The sequence below is a fragment of the Sceloporus undulatus genome, chromosome 3 (assembly GCF_019175285.1).
Source record: "Sceloporus undulatus isolate JIND9_A2432 ecotype Alabama chromosome 3, SceUnd_v1.1, whole genome shotgun sequence".
Classification (NCBI taxonomy): Eukaryota; Metazoa; Chordata; class Lepidosauria; order Squamata; family Phrynosomatidae; genus Sceloporus; species Sceloporus undulatus.
The window spans coordinates 191,966,917-191,985,346 of NC_056524.1; the positions used below are offsets into that span (position 1 = coordinate 191,966,917).

At 39.3% G+C, this 18,430-nt stretch overlaps 1 protein-coding gene across 3 annotated transcripts in view; it reads left to right on the top strand.

Moving 5' to 3' along the window:
- FAM53B (family with sequence similarity 53 member B) overlaps positions 1 to 18,430 on the top strand; it is a 170,355-nt gene that overhangs the window by 108,474 nt on the left and 43,451 nt on the right. The window contains exon 6 of one of the 3 annotated variants that reach the window (XM_042458472.1): positions 14,530 to 15,284. The exons of the other annotated variants lie outside the window; for them this stretch is intronic. Coding sequence (XP_042314406.1) covers positions 14,530 to 14,550 — 21 coding nt within the window. The 3' untranslated portion in view covers positions 14,551 to 15,284. Of the gene's footprint in view, positions 1 to 14,529; positions 15,285 to 18,430 lie in introns of those variants that run through there. 3 annotated transcript variants of the gene reach the window in all.

Consider the following 18,430-nt stretch of genomic DNA (forward strand, 5'->3'; position numbering starts at 1 on the left):
GCAAAGGCATATAGTGCATTTGGAAGGCTTCACAAAAGAGTCTGGAGTAACAAACATTTGAGGTGAAGCACAAAAATCAGTGTGTATTGTCTATTCTCCTTTATGGGTCCGAAACTTGGGTCACCTATCGCCAACACCTACGACTCCTTGAACGCTTTCATAAGCGCTGTTTACACACAATTCTAAATATACACTGGACTGATTATGTGACAAATGTTGCTGTCCTTGAGCAAGCAGGGATCACTAGCATTGAGGCCATGCTATTGAAGATGCAGCTGCGCTGGGCAGGACATGTTTCTAGGATGGAGGACCATCGCCTCCCAAAAAATAATACTCTATGGTGAACTCGCCACAGGTCAGTGTAAGAGGGGCGCTCCAAAGAAGAGATACAAGGACTCCCTGAAACAACATCTCAGGCTCGTCGGCCAAATTGATCACCAACAATGGTCCTCCCTGGCCTCGCATCAGGAGGCATGGAGATGCACTATCCATGATGCTGCAGCCTTTTTTGAAAGCTCACGCCGAACGAGTCTCGAAGAGAAACGACAATGCAGAAAGAACCACAACCTGGAAACCTTACCCAAGGATACTTTCTGCTGTGCTTTCTGCAACCGAACTTGTTTATCTTGGATTGGCCTTTTTAGTCATCAGTGCGCTTGTAGAAAGCGTGGGATGAGCCCTTCCTGAATCTTCGTTTGCAAAGAAAAGCCAGAGAGAGAGAGAGATATTCCCTAAATGTACATTCTGGTTCTCATTAGGGTTAGGAAGCCCATAGCCCTTCAGTTATTGATAAACTACTGGTCTCAACATCTTTTGTTGTTGACCAGATTGGCTGTGGGTATTGGGAATTAGAGACCAACAATGTTTGGATGGTCACCACGCCTGGGCTACACTGACAAAAATCCCTGTGGTTTTATTTAGTTAATATAATCAAAGTTTGCTTGTTCAAGTTTGCAGTCACAAATGAAACAAGTGTGCTGTAATTCTTGCAGCTGTGCAGCCATCTTCTACAGGAAAACAGAAACTACTTGGCAAGAATCAGGATTCTATATTGTACCGTTTTGTTTGCACAAAGTTGAATCCAGTAGAATTCAAAGGCTTCTGTCAAGCCTTCAGGTTCTGCTGTAGAAGAAAATGAACAATTTATATGAGGCATTAATTATTAGATGAGATATTTCAGTTATGGTAATTGCAGGGTAGACTATGCTGGGAATTGGGAAAAATTGGGAAGCTAATGCTTTATTCATCCATTCAGAAGCAGAATCAAGTCACTGCTTTATAGCACAATCTTATACAGTCTACATAGAAGTAAGACTAGTTGAGTTCAGTGGATTTATTCCCAGGTAACTTTTAAAAGGTTTGGAGCTTTAGATGCTTCTTTTAAAACAACAATAACAACAGCAACATTACATTTCTTGCTCTTTGTAGCTTTTGTTAAATTTGGATGGAGAGACGTTTACCATCATATAACTGAATCTCTGACAATATAAGATACAGTATTTCTCAAATATCCAAATAGCTGAACCTAATGGACTATGACAATTCTTTTTTTTTAAATATATTAGTTTGTAACTTTTTATCTTAGATTTGTTTTTGTGCATGCACTTTAATCTGAGAAAGATGCATTAACCATATAGTACAAAGGTAGAACTAGGATTATTATATACAAATATGGTTTCGTGGATCTCTAATGAAATAATTAGAGAGGAAATGCGGAACTTAAGGAAAACAAATGGAATAGAAAACATTATTTTTGTTCTTTGAGATGTTGATTTCTCTCTCCTCATTGCAGTTATAAATAGTAGCTGCTAGCTATTTTGTCCAGCTTCTTTTGAGTATGTCCTGAACACAAATGGCTTGCACCATGATCCTTATTGCAGAAGTGCGGTTTCTAATGAATGGCAAACCTGTCAGCCTGCTTGATTTATGCCTGAACCTGAGACACCTATTTAAATCTCATGTAACAACACCCTGGTGCAGATGTCAGTGTGGTGCAGTGCTGGACTCATAGCTGTTGAGCTGTCTAGACAGTTTGAGGTGATAGGTCATTCAGAAAATGTTACAGAACTGCATGTGCCATAATTGGATTATTATGGAAATCTGAAACCAGATTCCCAAACCTGATGGTCCATTTGGTGCCTGCATTTTTACCCTTACGTTTTGGGAAAATGAAATGGTATAGTTGTTTAGCAGTGGCTTTTTGTTGCTTTGACTGCAGTTGTACAGTACTTGGCAGTTAATCTAGTAAGCCTAGCAGGGCTGAGAACTGGACTTGACATTGCATAATCTTCTAGGAATAAAATATTGCTTTCATAGAATTGCCTTGCACGGCTTAGAAAAGGTTGTGAAAGTCATCAACTCCAACACTATCTATTGAAGCAATAGCCTTTGTCATCTGATATATGTCTTGGGTTAGCCCATTTCACAAGTGACTTGGTCACACAAGAATGATGAAGCAGGGCTTGTGAATCCAGGATAGAAGATTAATAAACAGCAACAGTCCAGATTGCTGATGTCCACAGGTTACTGGGGAAACATAAAAGACTGCAAGATCATAAGCCAATGGGAAATGAGGAAAGTATGCCTATATTGAAATGTAATGATTGGTCCCCTGAGTGTAGAAACAAATCCTGTCTTCCAAACATAAGAGAACGTATTTAAAGCTTTTGAAGATATTTGCATTATCTATGTATTTCAGAAGGAAATTTATTTTGCTATATTGCTGTACTTCTGTCACGAAAGTCTGATTCATATGATACCTTCCCCCCTCCCCGCAACCCATTCAACCCTGACCTTTGTTGAATTTGAACATGTGCAAAGAGATCTAATCTAAACAGAACAATTATGTATATAGTTAACAGCAGTTCCTATGAGTATAGGTACATGTGTTCTCCACCCCCCACCCCCCCCCCAGCCCCAGATGGAAAGACAATCTATATATCAGCTAGTCCTAAATGAAGTGTGTGTGAGCCTTTAAAAATGAGAACAAAACTTGTTCCAAATGTCCACATAAGTATACAAACATGGCTAGCTTCCTGTGACTCATCCTGCACTCAGCTTCCCTGTTGCTACTGCTGTGCCTCCTGGGCTGGTCCCTCTGGCAAGATGGCTTGCCACTCCCCCCTCTCTCTCCCTCAGTGCTGCTTCTTGCCTGGCTCTATGGAAAGGAGGGAAAAAGGAGTCCAAGGTTCAGCGTCCCAGGCTGGTCCCTATGGGGAGGAGGCTTCCCTGTTGACTTTCATGTGGGGCGTCTTCTTTGTACATGGTGAGGGATGTTCTTGGCAGTCTGTAAGGAGGCTCATCAGGAGGAAGAGGTGTAGTGTTCGAACATTACAGTATAATTCTGAAGACCAGGGTTTGATTCCCAACTTGGCCATGAAACTCACTGGATGATCCGGGGCAAGTCGCACTCTCTGAACCTCAGAGGGAGGCCATGGCAAACCTCCTCTAAACAAGTCTTCCCAAGAAGACCCCATGTTAGGTTCGTCTTTTTATTGTTGTTGTTACTCACCCTCGAGTTGATCTTCACCCATGGTGATCCTGTAGATGAGATATCTCCAAGACTCCCTGTCATCCACTGCTCTGCTCAGTTCCTGCAAATTCATACCCGTGACCTCTATGAAAGAGTACTCTATACATAAAAAAGCACGTATTAGGGATACTTGGATCTGGAGTATAGTTGCAGAGTTGCTTTTTTAGCATTGTTTACAAGAAGACATGGAAGTCATGGTAATATTACTAGTAGTGATGATGCTTATGTAAATGCAGCACTTTTGAATTTTTAAAGCATTTCAAGTGCATGATCTGCAAACACAACTTGTAAAGGAGGTCAATGTTATTATGTACATAATGCAGATAGTGATATGTAAGGGTGAAAGAAAGAATGGGTTCCTCAGGCCTGCTATTGTAATCATGGCAAAGATTCATTGCTCACCTTGCTTGTCATTCACTGCATCAGTTAAAGAATGGAGTAAATTAAATCATGAGACTTCCATAACTTAAAATTGAAAGTGGTAAAAATTGTATGACTTTTAATTATGGTACAGTTATTGTACTGTTTCTAAAATATTAGAATCCATATGGAATTTTAAAATATTTATCCCAACTAGAGATTTATAAAACCTGCCCCACATACAGTATACAGGATGGGAGAATAAATTAAAATGTGGGATACAAATTACTCTGATTTTGTAAGTCTAACCCTTTGCTCAGTCATCATCTGCCTTTCAAAATCCTGTATTTTACTTCCCAAAACATTTTCGAGTTCACACCTAGAGTCATCTGTTATTGGGAGCCTTGGGTTCATCCACAGAAAATCATCTGGGATTTTGTCCTTTGTCTTGGATCCAAATCTTTGCATTACATGAAACTATTCTTGCAATAATGTGTCCTAGTTCTAAATTTAGCTCTGTTCATAGTTCTTTGAACATGTCCCTACCAGCAGGGATGGGGGTAAAGTGATATTGGTGTTGAAGTCCTATGTTAACCAATATATTTTGTCTTAACTATGCTTAAGCATCCTTGCATATAAAATAACTCCTCAGCAAATTAATACGACTTTGGTGTTTGAAGAGCCAAGAAACAATACATTAATAGGTGGGATTCGATGTATCTGTTAATGACTTTACCTTACATTATAATTAATATATTACCTCATGATCACACCATAGTAATAGATAATCATCAGTTTTATACAACTGGCATTGTGTAAAATCCAGGGCTCTGTATAGGTAGATAATAGTTTTTCAGTAATCATGAGACAATCCCATGGAGTTGATTTGGCTGCATAGACATATTTGTTTTTGTGAACCTTTCATGGTCTCAAACAATTCTAATGTACAAAAAATAAAAATAAAAAAATAAAGAATAAAAATAAATGCACGTTAATTTATGCACCTAGGAAATTCCTAAAATGTAAATAGAGTGCTAGAGTTTGTTTCCAACTGTGGAAAACAAACTACAGATTGAGTATCCATTATCCCCTACGCTTGGGACCAGAAGTGTTTTAGATTTAGATTTTTTTTTCAGATTCTGGAATATTAGCATATACATAAGAGATATCTTGGAGATAGGATATCAACTCTAAACACAAAATTCATTTATGTTTCCTATATACTTTATACATATAGCCTAAAGGTAATTTTATTCACAATATTTTTAAATACCATTGTGCATGAAACAAAGTTTGGGTACACTGAACAATCAGAAAGCAAAGGTGTTACTATCTCAGCCACCTGTGTGGAAAACTTTGGATTTTGGAGTATTTTGAATTCAGAATTGTGAATAAGGGATACTCAATCTAATGTCAAGATTATATTTCTGACTGGCAGTAGCTGCAGTTTAGCATAGTGAAAGTTTTTCCTTATTCATATTACTTGTAGAAATACTAAGTTACTGATAACAGATTATGTAGAAACTACGTAATAATTATATATACTGGCTTTATAGCATGTAATCTGCGCATGTTAAAATAAAGGAATTCTTCATGAAATAAACTGTGGTGTAAGGAATACCAATCTGTCTTTGACATTCAGGCTGAGTAAGAATCAGACACTTTAGCTTCATTTTAATGTTCTCTGAAACTTATTCTACATTCCTGGTTGAGAACTGCAGGGATCATCCTTAAATCATGTTCAGTGGAAGGTAATTTATAAATAAAATGATTAAACCAATCTTCATATTACTCAGCCAACACAAGGAGCATCAAATTCCTTACTTTCAAGATCAACTCAGTGGTGATGAGGGTAAAGAAGATGGCTTCAGGGACTTCATCTTTTTCCTCTGTGTCTGCTGTTTCCCCATAGAAATGACTATGAGGAGAAGAATTATCATAAACTGTAAATGTTTCTCGTGGCTGAACACTCTGTGTTTTCTTTTTAAATCTAGATTGTAACCCATTTCTTATAGCATAAATTCCAAATGCTAGTAGAAACCCACATTTGCCTTTCTTTGCCTGGCGTAATAAACACAGTAACAGCTGTCAAGGATTGTGTATGTTTCACTGTGATGTCACCAGAGTGCTTCCAGCTGTGGGCAGGCGAACAGAAATTAACTTATTCTAACATTTCATTATTTGAAAATTCTAACACCTCAGGCAGTGCATATGTCATACCTTATAAAGAAAATAGGCCCAGAGGCCCATTTAATACCTCAAAAAAAGGATGTATGTTTTTAGGCTTGCAGTTCTTTTTCCAGATCTATCCTCCTCCATTGCGAGACCTTGGAAAAGTTACTTTTTGGGACTACAACTCCCAGTTGGCTATAGTGGCTATGAGATTCCAGAATTTACAGTCCAAGAAGGTACTTTTCCACATCATATATGAAATTTAGAGCAGAGTTACATCTAAAGAAGCTCTCTGGGTTGTGGTCGTCATTTAAGTCCCAAAGCAGATACTTGAAATACAATGTGCTAGAAAATCTTCAGCATTTATTTCCATTATAGGGAATATGAGAATAACAGTGATATGATGGCAGGGGCATTAACCAAGCAGCAGTAAAGGCCTATTTTAAGGGCCAGTTGCCATCTTTTTCATGTTAAGTGTTGCCACTATCAGATTATGGTTTGCAAAACAGCATCCATAGATAATGTTTTATTTCCTGTTTATTCCCTGCCAATGCAAAGCAAGCTGGAATCTGTTAAGTTTTTCAATGGCTAGTTGGTATTCTAACAGACTGTATAAATTACTATTTCTCAAAAGAAAACATCATGTGGTAGTATCATACCACAGATTCTTCTTCATCTTTATGTGAAGTTGCATATTTTGTACTGTTTCTTCGATTCTTTACCAGTGCTTATAAACCTTTTGATATTAGCACTCAAGATTTCCCAAGAATGGTTTCCACAAACCTCCTTTCCCCATGATTCAGCCCTAGGCTCTGTGTTTCTATGTAACATTTTGAATTATGCCTCTCAAATCCAAGCAAACAGATGACATAAAACCTGATGCAACAGCAGCAGAGAAGAAAGAAGTGAAACACATATTTTTATACTTTGTGATGTTTTTATGATATGTATTTTAGACATGATTGCCTGTATGGAGATTTTTGGTTGTAATCCTGCTTCGATCCGTTGGGAGAAGCAGGAAAATACAAATAAACTTCTTCTTCTTCTTCTTCTTCTTCTTCTTCTTCTTCTTCTTCTATTGGAAGAAGAAATCTGATGTGAGGTAGTAACTGTACAGCTATAATCCAGAAACAGAAACCTATGTTGTCATGTCTAATGCAGATTGCTGGTTTCTTCAGAGACGTTTGAGGTATTTGTGAACCAATTGTGTCTCTTTCTATCTCATCCTATTGTGTCCCTGTTTCCTGTACAGCAGGGGTCGGCAACCCCCAGCCCGGCGAGGCGGCAGGACCGGCCCCAGCCCAGTCCTGCCGCAGATTGCCGCCGACACCAGGTGGTATTGCGGCGGTGGCGGCGGCAGGGAGGGCGCCGAGGAGGGTGGGCCGCAGACAGCCTCCATGGCCGAGGAGGCAGAGGAGGAACGCGCAGAGGCAGACGCGGCGGCAGCAACACACACATTGCGCCGACGACGCCTGCCAACGGCTTCCTGTAGCCCTGCGCGCAGGGCTAAATAGGAGGAGTTTCTCCTCCTGGGGCTGGGATCCTCCTCGTCCTTCCTTCCCTTCCCGTGGCTGCCAGACAGCTGCGGGGAGGGAAGTAAGGGGGCGGGGGTCCTCCTCCTCCTTCTCTCCCTTCCTGCGGCTGCCAGACAGCCACGGGGAGGGAAAGGGGGCAGGGGTCCTCCTCGTCCTTCCTTCCTTCCCTTCCCGCGGCTGCCAGACAGCCGCAGGGAGGGAGGGAAGGGGGCGGGGGTCCTCCTCCAGCAGGGCTCCCCCCCAACAGGGCTCGGGCGGCCGCCCTTCCCTTCGGCCTCCCTCCCCTTCGGCCAAAAGGGCCCCTTGGAGCCCTTTCGGCCGAAGGGAAGGGCCTGGGACGTGTGCCAGGCCCTTCCCTTCTTCTTTCCTCCCCTTTGGCCGAAAGGGCCCCTTGTAGCCCATTCAGCCCAAGCCCTTCCTTTCGGCCTCCCTCCCCCTCAGCCAAAAGGGCCCCTTGGAGCCCGTTCAGCTGAAGAAAGGGACCGAGGAGGAGAGGGTGGACACACGCCTCCTCCTCCCTGCGGGGCTTCGGCAGCCCAGAGGTGTCCTTTGGAGGACACCTCAGGCCTGGCAAAGCCCCGAGGAAAGGAGCAGGGGCCGCCGACCTCCTCCTCCCCCTCCCCATGGGGCTTATGCAGACCTGAGGTGTCCTTCGGAGGACATCTCAGCCCTGGCGAAGCCCCAAGGAAAGGAGCAGGGGCCACTGGCCTTGTCCTCCTCCTCCCCATGGGGCTTTGGCAGACCTGAGGTGTCCTTTGGAGGACACCTCAGGCCTGGCAAAGCCCCGAGGAAAGGAGCAGGGGTCGCACGCCTGTAGCTCCTGCCCCTCACGGGCCCTACTGGTCCCCATCTGTCTCTGAGAGGCAGCTGGGAGCCAAGGAAGGGCAGGAGGAGCAGGCGCGCGCCTGTCACCCCCTCTCCTAATCCCCCCCCCCCCCTCCCTTTCTCCCACACAGCTGGAGGGCAGGAAAGAGAGCAGAGAAAGCCCCGCCCCCGGGGGGGGGGAACGCCCCCCCCCCCCGGCTTCGGCCCCCCAGTTGTATGAGGGACAGCAACCCAGCCCCCAGCTCAAATTTGCAATTACAGCAATTACAAGTTCTGATGCCCTTTACCTCGGGTTTGAAACACCTAATACTATGCTAGCTGACTTGTAACTGAAGAATCCTAATTGGCTATGAACATTGATTTCCCTTGTGTGGAAAGTATTCCGAATGACGAAGAGTATTCCTCATTCAACACAAATCAACCACTTGGTGTTAACAGTAGCCTTCTGATTTCTTCCTTGTATAATCCATTTTGACCAGGGGTGAGCAAAGTGTGACCAGGAGGCCACATGTGGCCCCTAGGACCTGGGACCCCCCCCCCCCCCCAATATCTTTCCAGCCCCACCAAAAACATTTTTTTTAATTTGGGGGTGGGCAAATTTTGGCTTCAAAACAGGCCACAGCTACCTAAAAATGAAGCATTTTTCTTCCCCATATCCTGCAAAGCCCCCCAAACCTCCTTAAAACACCAAAAAGAAGAAAACCAGCCAAAAAATCAGGAAAAAAAATCAGCCAAAATGTCACCCTGAAATGACAAAATGTCAGCCTGAAATCTTTGGACACATTGAAACTCACTGGTATGTTCTGGGTGGATAAAGGAAGGAAAAATGGGCCCTGTGCAATTGCCCACCCCTGATTAACATCTATGGCCCCTTGTTACAGCTGTAAGCTGTAACCTTCTACCTACAGTTCCTTCTCAACACTTGTTGACTTTTGCTGTTCTGCACAATATCCAATGTTTTAAAGCTACAACTTTTCAATTGTTTCATATCCAGTATTTTCTTTTGCCCCATAAAGCCTTTTGGAAACCTTGTACTGTGCAGCCTACCCTAATGAAGTATATGGTAATTATATATTATATACTATATTTATAAAATATTATGTTGTTGTTGTTCTTGTGTGCCATCAAGTCATTTGCAATTTATGGGGACTCTAAGGAAACCCTATCATGGGATTTTCTTGGCATGATGTTCTTCAGAGGAGTTTTGCCATTGTCTTCCTCTAAGGCCGAGAGAGTGTGACTTGCCAAGGTCACCCTGTGGATTTCATGGCTGAACAAGGAATCAAACCCTGATTTCCAAAGTCATGTTCCCAGACTCAAACTACTATACCATGCTGGTTCTGATAATATATTATATTTTTATGATTATAGTATAATATAATATAATATAATATAATATAAGTATATTATAATGAAGTATATGTAATAATGAGCCAACATGGCATATTGGTTTGGACTATGACCCTGGAGACTAGGATTCGATTCCCAGCTCGGCCATATCAACCCACTGGGTGACCTTAGGCAATTCACACTCTCTCAGCCTCAGGGGAAGGCAGTGGCAAACCTCCTCAGAACAGATCTTGCCTAGACAACCCCATGATAGGTTTGCTTTAGAGTCTTCATAAGGCACACAATACACACAACACACACATAATGAAATAATAACAAAAATAATAACACATTCTTTTATTACTCATCCTCACCTCTGTTTTCCTCCCCAGCTTCTATTGCCCATGTCTCAATTTCTAGATTTGAAGCACCTTAGGGCAAGGATCTTTCTGCTCAACATTTGTAGAGCTCTATATACATGGATGATATACAATATTGTTCTCATAGGTATCATCCTTCTCACCATTGTAGTTGCTGTTGTCTCACTGGCCAACTGTTTTAGAGTTTTTTTGGTTTTGTTCTTTTTCCGTGTAAACATATTATAAACTCACCCCTGGATAGCTTACCATATGTTTAATTTGTTGAAAACCACATGCATAATTTAACCATTAATGTATGTCTTTATTTTCCTGTTTTGTTTAAAAATGTCATATTTATTTCAGTGTTTTGAAAAGATTTCTGGAATTTTAGTACAGTTTGGTGGCTTCACATAACCATGTTAAACACATCATGACAACTGCAGTTCGTAGAAGCTGTTATCACATGGCCATTTATTTCAAGTTACTGTACTCCTTTTTATTTCCTGGTCATAATAAGTATTAGTAGAATGAGAACTCTCATATAATAAAATTATCACAATATGAGCAGGCTGTTAACCCATTATCCACTCATTATGCATGCTTGAAAAAATGAGTGGAGCTGATAAGAACATACTTGTCCTATTAAGGCATTTATGCATCAAATAGGGATACGCTGACACACTTAAGAGAGGTGAGGCCAGGTATGCCAGCCTAACCCCCAGCAACGATTACTTCCCTGTATTGAGTGAGAAGGTCTTCATGAAGCTTTGTCTCATGTTTATTTTATCCAGGCTCCCAGTCAAAGAGTTCAAGTGAACATGATTCCTCTGCAATCTTAACTACTCAAAATAAATAAATAAAAATAATCCTATCAAGGATTTTACTTTAATCTGTTTCAAGAAAAGCTTCTGCATCTTCTCAGACCACATATGTTCCCCTTCCATTAAGGATTTTGGTTCTTTGTTATAGAAATGTATGGCTTATGTATTTTTCTAGTGATTATATTAAATTGTATAATTATGGTTTATTAATTTCCTTAAAACAATTTTTGTTTATATTTAGTAATATGTTTTATATATTCTAATTTCAGTTATTTAGTTAATGTTGGTGCTGGATAGGTATATATTTCTCCCCTTTCAGTTCTACCCTTATTACTCAAAATATAACAACAACTACTATTACCACTACTTCTTCGTCCTTATCTTCATTTTCTATATTTATATCCCATTTCCCTCCAAAATTGGGATAGAAAGTGGCTTACAAATGAAAAACGATATAATACAGTTAAAAACATAGATGTACATGACCCAAAGGAAAGATGTTAGATGTACTGAGGGCATAATGCCTGAATAGTGCTATATTAATTGGTTTAATGCACATTTAAAATGTAAGATGATGATGATGATGATGATGATGATGATGATGATGATAATAATAATAATAATAATAAATCTTTATTTCTATACCGCTTTTCCTGGGATCAAAGCAGTTTACAAATTCAAAGCAACTATACAGCACAGGATTTACAATATAAAATACAATCAGAAGTACATTAGGTTAAAACATCATATAAAAGCAGTTAAAATCTCAAAATCACAAAATCCTAATACATTTCACATTGCAAGATAGGGGATAGGAGGATACATTCTCTATGATGGATCAGGAGGGTATGCTAAATGGAACAAATGAGTTTTCAACATTTTCTTGAAAACATCAAGGAAAGGACTGAGACGAATCTCTTCAGGGAGTTTATTCCAATGTATAGGAGCAATAGATGTGAATGCTCGTTGGTGAGTTGCGGACAGTCTCACTCTGGGATATTCCAGTTGGTATTTGCCTGTTGTTCTGAGAGTGCGGGGCAGATTATGTAGGGAGAGGTGTTCCCTCAAGTAACTCGGGCCCAACCCATGTAGGTCTTTAAAGGTAATAACCAACACTTTGTATTGTAAGATGTCTTAATCATACAGTAACATTGATTTGGAGAATATTTTTGCTTCCTAACATACTGTTTGTATATTTATTTGTGAGTAATTTTCACTGTCACTTTCACTTTGTCACAAACTCTTAATCTTTGTCAGCATCCTTGGAAAAGACAATATCTCCATTTTCACAGCTCTGCTTTAACTAGTAGCAAAAGCTCTCTGTATTGCATCCATTTGCATTCATGACTTCACCATGTTTATGTGCATGACATCTTAGTGAAGCAAGTATCTTGCTCAGCATTTGTCTTTAAAAAGAAAACAATGTGTCGAGTGTTCTGCAATGGCTGTTCCTCACATGAGTGGAACAGATTGAAGACATAACAAAGATGTGCAGTGTCTCTTTGCAAAATAAGTACAGATGCCAGTTGTATCTGAAAGAGTGACTTGTCTCATGACTTTCTTCAATTGTTGAAGCATCTAAGGATGCTTGCATGTAGTAATAGAATGTGCAGCAGCCCATCTGGGAAGAGGATTCTTGCTGCTCTTTTCTGTTTTGATGCCACCATCTAGTTGGCTGGCACCAATGACCACAAGCTCCAGAAAAGAAAAATAACTCATCCAAGGTAGCTTCCTAAATTGTTTTCCTAGCTCTCTCCACCCAGACAGCAAATCTTCTTGTGTTGACCAGAGACGTATCTGTTGCCATCTACTACCATACATAATCGCAAGATTTAAACTTGCATCTGACGTACTGTACATAGGTTACTTATAATGTGTTTAAATATTTCTTGGAAAAATCCATTTTTAAAAGAGTTTAAGAAAAGTGGTATGTCCCAAATAGAGCACATGGTAGCCTAATTTCCTTTTCATCTTTTAACAAAAAATTGTACCACATCTAAGATTCCACAGGTTCTCTGGGCTTCGTTAGTTCCTATGTCAAAAGGTTACCTCTATTTTCTATATTTATTTGGTTAATTACAATGAGGGCATGCATCTCTGTCAGACTGGAAAAACAACAGGAACTAACATTTTTAGTCATGAGGCTGCTGTTTCTTTTTTGCATGTGAGATTCTCCAGATTTTAACAGAGAACTGGGTTCCCAGGTAGAACAAGACATCATTTATTCTGGTGTTAGGTATTTGTCTAGATGATTTGAACTTAGCACAGAAATAAAGTGAAAAGTTAAACAGTTCAATAGTCGTTGATATGAACAAAGATTCTGACCTGATCTTATGTATATATCCTCTGTTTATTATCATTGGCCTCATGAATATATTTTCAGTTTATTATTATTGGTCTGAAGAGGAAAAAGAAGTTGTTGTGTGCCCTCAAGTAATTTCTGATTCATGGTGATACTAAGGCTAGAGATGGGAAGGCCTGGAAAAATTAGGAAAAAATCAGTTTTCCCCCCAATTTTTTTGTCCCCCCAAAAAATTTTTTTGGAAAAATTGAAAAAAAATGATTTTCTTTATCCATTATGGAATGTTTTATTTTAGCATGATGAATAATATCTTTAAGGCAAGATGTTCATATATTCTCCAAATCATTTCTAAAAACTATGTACAATATCAGAGTTAAGAGAAGCACTGAGTGAGGACAAACCTAGATTACAAAATGAAATCTCCAATGCAAGAGCAAGATGCATTTTGTAGACAAGATGACACCTGAAGATCAGGAAGAAAATTGGTCAGGCTCTTGCAAGAGCAATATATTGTTCTGGAACACCATTTTCAATAACTGAAAATACATACTGGCAGGAAATGTTGAAATTATTAAGACCATCATACATTTACCTAGCTGACATTCTTTGAGCAAGCTTCTTTTGGAGTCAGAATATGAATGTGTAATGAAATCTGTACAAGAAAAAATCGATGAAGCACCATGACTTGCGCTACTTACAGACAGATGGACAAATGTGAGAGGAGAAGGAATGATAAATTTTGTGATAACAACACCTCAACCAGTTTTTTACAGAAGCATTGAAACAGGAGACAACAGACATACTGCAGAGTATATCAGTTGTAAAATATGTGAAGTCCTACAAAAAATGGGAGCGATAAAGTATTCACTTTGTTGACCGACAATGCCAGCAATATGAAAGCAGCATGGGAGATCATATGGATAAGTATCCACATATTACTGTAATAGGATGTGTATCTCATGGGCTAAATTGGCTTCTTAATTATATTATGAATCTGGACACCCTTCAAATGATCTATAGACAAGCAAATGAAGTTATAAAACATGTAAAAGCTACTCTTATTGTAGCTATAGTTTTCAAGAAGAAGCAAATAGAAAAAAATATGTAAATAATAAATTAGTGACGCTGAAGCTCTGTATTAAAATTCGGTGGGGTGGAGTTGTGATCTCCTTTGAAAGTTTATTGAAAAATAAAGAAGATCTTATAGAAAAAAATAATAATTGAAGATTTTAAAGTACCCAGGAGTATAAGAAACACTGATCTTGATGAGGATGTCTTCTGGGTTCATTTGCAGAATTCCCTGAAGATACTCTAAAGCCAATTTCTGCAGCAATCACTGCATCTGAATCAGAAGTGCCCTTCTGTCAGAAATTCCTTATGGCCAAGGTAAAACAGCTGTTTTTGAGAATCTCAGTGTATCTTCACTTACAACTGTAGAAAAAAATAAAGTGAAAATTTTATTTAAAAGAAAGAAGAATTTTGTTGCCATCCAATTCATGCTGCTGCAAATCTGTTAGATCCAAGATTCAAAGGTGGTAATGTAATTGATGATAGCACTGCTACTGTATTTGACTGGGTTACAAAACAAGCATCACAATTAGGACTTGATGTTGGGAAGGTACTTACAAACATTACAGAATATAGAGCATCTTCAGGGATTTGGTCCAAGAAAGCAATCTGGGATTCTGCCAAATATATCCCTTCTGCAACATGGTGGCAAGGTCTTTGCACAACGCAGCCTCTGACTCCTCTTGCTTCTCACCACCTTCAGATTCCTGCATCTTCTGCAGCATGTGAAAGAATCTGGTCTATGCTTGGAAACACACTAAATCAAGAGATAAACTGACAAGTGAAAGAGAAACTTACTTCAATCTGGGCAAACCTTCAGTTTTCAGAAATCAATGATAATTGTGATGATGACAAACATAACGAAGCTGAAGCAAAGAATGAAACTGATACTGATAACTATAGTACAGGAAATGAGTCCGGTTAAATTTCATACCTATTCATTAAATCTTAGTCTCTCCTCCTCCCTTCCACACATTTCTCCCCCCCTCCCCTCCATTGTTTTTGTGGGAATCGGTGTTTTATGTCTGTTTGATACTGTGGAGAGGAAATACATTTTTTTGTTAATAATGTTGATGATTTCTTCTGTGTGTATTATTGTTGTTGTTGTTTTGCCTACTCCACATAAACTAGCAAAACCAAAGTTCAGGAGATTATTACTCCATTTGCTACAAATAATTTTATTAAAAAAAGTAAATTCTGTTTGTAATAATTGTTTGAATACACTGTATATTTTAATATACCAGTTGTGATAATTTTATGCCAAATCAAATTGTATATAGTGATATTTTATGTTCCTAAAGTAACAGAGTGACTGTCAATCTGTAAAAAGTGCTAATGTTGCATTTTTTCAATTTTTCCAAAAATTTCCATTTTTTCAGGGGAAATTTTTCCATGGCTTCAAAATTTTCATAAATTTTACATCTCTAGCTAAGGCAAACCTATTATGAAGGTTTCTTGTCAGAATTTTATGGTAGGAGGTTTCCTTTACCTTCCTCTGAGGTGAGAAAGTGTGAATTGCCCAAAGTTACCCAGCTGGTTTCCATGGCCGAATGGAGATTTAAGCCCTTGTCCCCTATTCCCACTCACCTTATAATTCGATCAGTGAAGCAAGTCTGCTTTGCTTTGGGGAATCGATTTGCCTGTGGCGTAATCCCCACTGTGAAAATGGATCTTTTATAAGCCCCTTGTAATCGTTTTTATTTTTATCCTGGTTTTTATTTTTGTCCCCACTAGAGCTGCACTGATTCATATTGTCTGCCAATCATCTGTGTGTTATCAGTGACACAAGCGGCAGCCCAGGCAGCCTGGCCTGGGGACTACTGGTAGGGGAATTTCCTCAGAGGAGGTTTGCCCTTCTCTTCCCCTGAGGCTAAGAGAGTGTGACCCTCCCAAGTTCACCTCCCAAAAAGAGGCAGAGGAGGCAGAGGGAAAACGTTCCCACGCTTGTCGAGGCCCCCTCCTCCTCTAGTGTCACCGACCCTTCCTCCTTCTCATTCTCAAGAAGATGAGGACCTTTCCCATCCAGACACCGCAGCTGACTGCTCCAGTGAACACATCCTGCAGGAGGAGGAGGAACTGAAGGCAAGGCAAACCATTGGTGTTTTTTTTTAATTGATCATGAAATCGATAGAGCAGTTTCACAATTTAACAATTTAATAGTTGTAAAATCACTCTATCAATTTATCGATTAATTTCTTTTTTTAAAAAAAACGTAAAAGGGCAGCACTGGGGGCTGTATGGCATCTCCCACCCTCTGTCATTTGTCCCTCCCACTCCTCAAATAATGCGATTCTGATCCATTGTTCCCACTTGTTGAACCCACTGCAGAATCGTGTTTTTTTAGAAAGACCACTAAAGACCACTTTGAATAATATAGGTTTTTTTTCATTTGCCTCGCATTGTCGCTGTTGCAGTCGATCACACCAGGATCAGAAACAGTTTCAAATGGGAACTACGGTCATATAATTTGCTCTCTGATGCTATATTTTCGTAGCAGGAATGAGCCCCTAGTGTCCTAGTCCAACTCTCAAACCACTACACTACTCTGGCTCTAAACAGAAAAATAGCCTCACATATTGAAGCTTCTTTGTAGGACATTAGTCATTGTAACTGCTGAGACATTTTACCAGGTATGCAACCTTATTTGAACTGCTGTTGACTCTAGTCCAGAAAGCAAATATAACTGAAGTTGTTAAATATGATTTAGATAGTGAGACAGCTTAAGAATGAGCTTTCTTTTTTTTAAAAAAAGAGCTTGTCACTTGTTACAGTCCTTGATAGACTGGGGCTTACTAAACTGATTGTCAAAAACAAACTTTGAGGCAAGGTGATTTTATGGAGTGTCTAGCTTTTAAAATCTCAACACATGGTCTTCATTTAGTTTCAGAAGGATCTGTGTTGAGCTGAATATTCTTGGACTCCATCTCAGAGAGGCCCCCACTTTACACAACCAAATTCAGCTTTCTAGAATTCATGTCTTCCACTGGATGCTGGAGTATGCATTTACATATGCATCTAGGAGGTAGTTTGCACATAAGTGTTTTATGCAAATTGCTACAGATTTTTACACATTTGCACAAATGCGTCATTGTCTTCATTTTCCTCATTTTTCTGTGTAAATTAACATCTATTTGCCTTCTCTCTGCTCAAAATGTGCAGCCATGCAAATCCATGTGAAGAGACCAGCTGGTAAAAAAAACCATGAATCCTTTTTCAGCGGAGTCCACCACCCCCCAGCCAGAATTTCTCCAAATCACATGTAACCAGACCACACTTTTTTTGATTCAAATGAGGAATATTTTAATTGTGTAGACAAGTGTGACTACTTAGTTAACATCTGCGCTAGGTTTTCCTGGAGACTGATCTTTAGAGCTCTTCTAATTATCAGTGTAATTAATGTTGTTTTAATAGTGTACTAGTTTAATGCTATTTTAATGTGCATTTTTGTATGCTTTTAATTGTACTGTTTTAATTTGTAAGCTGCTTTATGTCCTAATATTGGGGAAAAGGTGGGGCATGCATGCATGCATGCATGCATAAATAAATAAATAAACAAACAAACAAACAAACAAAATTAGGTATGGATGAAGGATTCGAGGGTGAATGAGACATGCCAGGTTCTGTTGCTTTTGGTATTTGATTAAGAAATATGATTAGCACTCTGTCTTCCTTTGCTTTCCTTAGTCAAATAGACCAGGATTTCATTAATAATATAACAGAGCTAAAACAATTCTTCAGTATCAATTTTAGAGGAGTATGAACTTCAGAATCTTTAAAGTTTCTTTAATTGCCTTCATTAACGTCATTCATTGTAATGAAAACTGGAACTCAAAAGTGGCTTACAAAAAGTGAAACAGGTACAGATAAAAACACAGGGATAAAAACATGCAAAGGGTTTTTGTTAAAATGTAAACTATCCATAGCATTAAAACATAGAGAATCATTGGGAAAGCGGTATTTAAATAAAGTTTTATATTATTATTATTATTATTATTATTATTATTATTATTATTATTATTGAGAATCAGTGTGGTGTAGTGGTTTGATTGCTGCACTATGGCTCAAGAAACCAGATTCTAGTATCTTCTCATAGCCATGGAAACCCTCTGGGTGACCTTAGAGAAAGG